The sequence below is a fragment of the Limulus polyphemus genome, unplaced genomic scaffold, assembly GCF_000517525.1.
Source record: "Limulus polyphemus unplaced genomic scaffold, Limulus_polyphemus-2.1.2 Scaffold14719, whole genome shotgun sequence".
Lineage (NCBI taxonomy): Eukaryota > Metazoa > Arthropoda > Merostomata > Xiphosura > Limulidae > Limulus > Limulus polyphemus.
Window position 1 is genome coordinate 3,507 of NW_013680329.1, and position 1,281 is coordinate 4,787.

Below are 1,281 nucleotides of genomic sequence, written 5' to 3' on the forward strand. Positions count from 1 at the left end.
TAAAGTGTTATAAAGGGCCTGCAGAACAACAAAGTCCTACAGTAACTAAAGTGTTATAAAGGGCCTGCAGAACAACAAAGTCCTACAGTAACTAAAGTGTTATAAAGGCCCTGCAGAACAACAAAGTCCTACAGTAATTAAAGTGTTATAAAGGCCCTGCAGAACAACAAAGTCCTACAGTAATTAAAGTGTTATAAAGGCCCTGCAGAACAACAAAGTCCTACAGTAACTAAAGTGTTATAAAGGGCCTGCAGTACAACAAAGTCCTATAATAACTAAAGTTGATGAAAATGTAAAAAATTTTAATTGGAAAGAAAAAAGGAGGGAATGCAATCATGGCGTCAATAAACTATCATGTGAAGGTTTATATTCCAAACCGAGATCTGACCCAACCAATTTAATAATTTTTCGATCAGAACAAGCGATCTACTAAAAATAAACCTAGAAATCAGTATAATTAAGTAGATATAATCTACTTACGTTTCTATTTATAAAGATTAGAATGCATTCTTTATCAGTTGGGTACCCTCGCTCTTAACGACATTTTCGGCCGTAATCCTAATAATGAATCACGAGGCTCGGCCAGCTTAGGAGATTTAGGTTAGTTCTAGATACACATATTACGCTAACAATGCAAAAAATTCTTTATAGTAAACAATATATCAAAATAAAAACATTAGATATACTAACAAGTATATTCAATTATTAATACAAGTAAAAATAAGTAAATAATTGAGTTTACTTAGGAAACACTAGGACTTAAAGATGTAAAAAAAATACTTTATAGTTGATATTTATTACAGCTTCCTTATCAATGCAAGATATTTACGTGTAAAGAACAAGGCTGTCATGGCGACGATCTTGTGGAACTGAACGTGAGAATCTAGTGGAATGTACTGATGGATGGGCAGTTCCCTAAGTTTCGTGATTAGGTTTCGACACATGGTCAGCAGCAGTAGAGAGTAGCAGAAGGACAAGGAGGCTGCAGAGGCCCGAGTGAATGCGATCCCCATACCCATGACGTGTCGCAAGTCCATGTGTTCAGCCATATAGGTATAAACTGTTGAAAGTAAAATAAACACTGCAAGTCTCGAACCACTTTTGTGTGAATAAACAAATAACTTACCTCCAGAAATAGGAATCAGTATAATATTACTGCGTACGTTTATGTTATGAAGTATTTCATATAATGGTGTAGATGATAATACAAAGAACTAACTCAACTAATAAGAAAATAATAAAAATACTTTATTTATTTGATGCTTTCAAAGATTTCTCCCT

General features: G+C 34.0%; 1 protein-coding gene across 1 annotated transcript in view; it reads right to left on the reverse strand.

Moving 5' to 3' along the window:
- The window catches only part of LOC111084213 (dual oxidase-like), a gene marked incomplete at its 3' end in the record, with an annotated part of 4,207 nt that extends 3,153 nt beyond the window's left edge, over nucleotides 1–1,054 (reverse strand). The window contains exon 1 of the mRNA XM_022380983.1: nucleotides 830–1,054. Coding sequence (XP_022236691.1) covers nucleotides 830–1,049 — 220 coding nt within the window. The remainder of the gene's footprint in view (nucleotides 1–829) is intronic.
- Between the last annotated feature and the right edge of the window lie 227 nt (nucleotides 1,055–1,281).